General features: G+C 42.9%; 1 protein-coding gene across 1 annotated transcript; it reads right to left on the reverse strand.

Annotated features, from left to right (window-relative positions):
* Positions 1-368: 368 nt before the first annotated feature.
* On the reverse strand, positions 369-1,361 carry LOC104948168 (inositol hexakisphosphate and diphosphoinositol-pentakisphosphate kinase 2-like). Its single transcript, XM_010774331.1, has 3 exons — positions 1,240-1,361; positions 673-774; positions 369-466 (listed from the first exon to the last, which is right to left on the reverse strand). Exons 1-3 carry the CDS (start codon positions 1,272-1,274, stop codon positions 376-378), a joined length of 228 nt encoding a protein of 75 aa, XP_010772633.1. The 5' UTR covers positions 1,275-1,361; the 3' UTR covers positions 369-375.
* Positions 1,362-3,667: the final 2,306 nt, after the last annotated feature.

The following is a 3,667-nucleotide window of genomic DNA, read 5'->3' on the forward strand; positions in this document are numbered from 1 at the left end:
ATAACAACATTAGCCAACAGTTTGCGCTTTCACTTACAACGAACCCTGATAGATCTCGCGAGAATGTGTATAAATATATAGATACATTTTCATAACAAAACAATGGGGTTGCTAAGCCGTTGCTAGGAACGTTGCTTGGAGTTGCTATATCAACTCCAAGCTACCCCCTTGCGCCGCCCCTGTGTATGAAAGACATAAAAAAGTGCATTTTGCATGATAGGTCCCCTTTAAAGTAAAATGATGTAAACTGTAAAAAATATTCATATTTAATGTTGAAAATAAAAAATTACACGCACAATAGACCCAATACTTTAAATATATGCTGACAGAAAGAGGGAGATACATGTGAATGCTGGAGCAGCACTTAAAAGAGACTTACAGAGGATGTCTGACCTCCATTTTCATCTTTTGTTTTGGCGTGCGATCTCCATGGCGGATGATGGCGATGACACAACGCAGCTCCATCCTGAAACAGGCAAAGGAGTAAAACAATTCAAAAGTGTTTCACCATCCCAACTCAACAAAAGTCCACTATAATCATACTACTTTAAATCAGCGTAAAGATAAATGTTGCATTAATCGCATGTTGTATTATATGTGTAGTAGTCCCCATATCAACATATTTCCCAGAACTTTTCCAGGCTGCAGACATCTTTGTTTTTAGGTACGTACATGGTTCCTGAGGTTGTGGGGACGATGGGGATGTCTTCAGCCTCCATGGGGATGGACCAGGGGATGTGGAACTGAGGCGCTAACTCCCTCATCACCATGTTCCTGGTGAGGAATAACAGATGTAAAGAATTTAAGATTGGAGAACATTAAGTAAATATAAAAAATGGAAAGGAATTAATACAAAACAAAAGTTAGGATGGCATTCATTCGGCAGGCTCCTCGTCCTCGTGTGCAAATCAGTTTTATAAAGATATTCTGCTTAAAAGTTGCTTCTGAGTTTTTAAACTGGATATTGTATATTCAAACAATTGCATTAAAATAATCAAAAAAAGCTCAAATGCTATCAAGACACTAAAGATAATACAAACTTCAGTCAATCAAAAAAATACCTTTGTCAACGACGAGCTTACAAAGATAAAGAAAGTCAGAGATTATATTATATTTATGTTTTCTGTTTCATGCCATGAAGAAGTTTCTGCGATTATAAGTGCTGGTCAACATAAAAAAAACACATAAATATGGGTTTGTAAAGAATGCAATTTAAAAACATATATGTTATAAACCTACCCCAGGACTTTGGCGCAGTCGTCGTAATACTTCATGGAGTTTTTGACGAAGCTGAAGCCGTTAACGTCACAGACGTACGAGTGTCCGTTGGCTCTGAGCAGGTCGAACCCACACACCGTTTGCTAAAAAACACACAAAAAAAATATTTAAAGGGGACCTATCATGCAAAATGCACTTTTTAATGTCTTTTATACATAAAGATGTGTCCCCGGTGTGTCGGGGAACTCACGCAGCGTCAGAAAATAAAACCCTCTCTCTTTTCCTCCGTACCCAAATCTCTAAAAACGGGGCTACAACGGAGCTGATCCAGATTTGCGTCCAATATGACGTAATATCGGAAATGCGGCACGGCCCCATCAGAAACGTTGCTATCAGAAACAATGCCCGACTGTTTTGGACGTAATATGGTCGGTGTTTACATTAGCATGGCTAACACTCAGAGCTAACCTGTACTGGAGAGCATGTGTGTGAAGAAGCAGGAAATAAAAAGGAACTCACCTTGTGGTATAACCGGCAAGAGAGAAAGCCTTTGAGCTCCATACTGTTTCAGAAATAATCCTTGATAATCCATGATATGGCGTTTCATCACGGCAGCATTTAGTTTAGACAGTAGCTGCCGGGCCCCGCATGAGCTCAGACCCCTACTTTTTTAGCTTTATTATACCCAAATCAGCACTTTAGAAACAGGAAGTGGAATAGAGGGATATGAGGCATGGCTAGAATGGGTGATCTGTTTGGTATTTTGAGCAAAACACTTCATAGACATGTTTTTATATATTTCTATATATCTGAGACCTATGCTATTGCCTAAAAATAGCAGGATAGGTGACCTTTAATATAAAATATGTACAGATCATGAGTACATTAGCTTTGAAATGAGCAAACTACTTTAATAGCTTCTTACAAATCATTTTAGCAAAGTTTATTTTGGAGACTTCTTAGCTCACTTCACTCCCTGTGTTCTCTGCAGGTGTCTCTGGTGTTCGATCTGGGGGCGTCTGCCTGCAGCGGGGAGCTGGTGTTCATGGAGCGCTACAAAGAGGTGCTGGTGGAGCTGGGCCGCGTGGAGCAGAAGATGGAGAGCCGCTCCATGTCTTCATCCTCCTCTTCCTCAGAGGGTCTGGGGTCAGCTGGAGGGAGGATTCGGCTGGGCAGCAGCGGGAGGTCCACCCTGCAGGCCATCGGGAGTGCTGCGGCCGCAGGTCAGACGTCTTTTCCTTACTTCGGGTGACATTTAGATCCTGTATTTTAAGTAAGGAATGCAAATTAAACCACCTGTTAAAGCTATATTTTGAAAGAGCCTTGCCCTCAGTCAGTTTATTTCCTAATATAGTTTAAATTAGATAAAATTCCTCAAGACAAACGCCATTTCATCTTCTTCACAAATGTCTTAATTTGTTATAAATATGTAGTAAACTATTCATAAAAACCAATACAAGTGTTTTTGAGCATTGAAGTGCTGCTCCTGCAAGTCAGACATCTTTTCCTTACTTTAGATTTTATTCTGCTGCTCATCCAAGAAAGAAATGCAAATAAAAACCACCTGTTAAAGCTCCCATGTCATGGCCATTCCTACTGATCATAATTCCATTGTTGAGGTCTACTAAAATAAATGTATATTGTGCAATGCTCCAAACTCACATTGGTTTCTCACCAGCATCTCTGTATAGTATGTGTATTCACTCTCTGTCCTAAACGGCTTGTTGGAGCTCCTGCCCCCCCCCCTGTGAGCCCAGTGGCCGTCTGCGAAACCCAGCCCCAAACACAAACACACCCGCAGCCTGGCTGGGAGTTTGTGTGTGTGCTCAGGCTGAGTTCTGCGTTGTCTCGCTGTCTCGCCGACCCCACACCAGTGAGCCAGCTCAATGTGTCCCGCTCCTCGCAGCAGCGAGCCTAGAAACGTCCTGCCGTGTGTGTGTGTGTGTGTGTGTGTGTGTGTGTGTGTGTGTGTGTGTGTGTGTGTGTGTGTGTGTGTGTGTGTGTGTGTGTGTGTGTGTGTGAGGAAGGCTGCTGATTGGTCCAAAAGTAACGGCTCCGCGGACGTTAAATTACGTCACAATACCCGAAATACGTCATTATACCAAAGAAGTAAACAATGGAAAAAGATAAATGTCCAACGAGGCGTTCTGGGGCAGCATAGACAGGTCTGTACTCTGAGGGTTTGTGACTCTGCAGACCGTTTACATGNNNNCGGGGTGCTTTTATGCGGAAGCAACCTGTAAACAAAACAGGGTAACATGAAGGACCCATACTCACTTGCATAAACCCATAACACCTGCATTGCATTCCCCCCGCCTCGGTAATGCAAACCTGTGTCGTCGGAAGTAGTGTGTGTGTGTTGAGCCAAGCCCTGCTCGTCCTGGTCCTCGACCGGTGACCACCCCCAGCCTACTCTGTCACTGTCTGAGTCAGCCCCGCTGTGTGTGTG

The sequence above is a fragment of the Notothenia coriiceps genome, unplaced genomic scaffold (genome assembly GCF_000735185.1).
Source record: "Notothenia coriiceps isolate Sejong01 unplaced genomic scaffold, NC01 NC01_scaffold00013884, whole genome shotgun sequence".
NCBI lineage: Eukaryota > Metazoa > Chordata > Actinopteri > Perciformes > Nototheniidae > Notothenia > Notothenia coriiceps.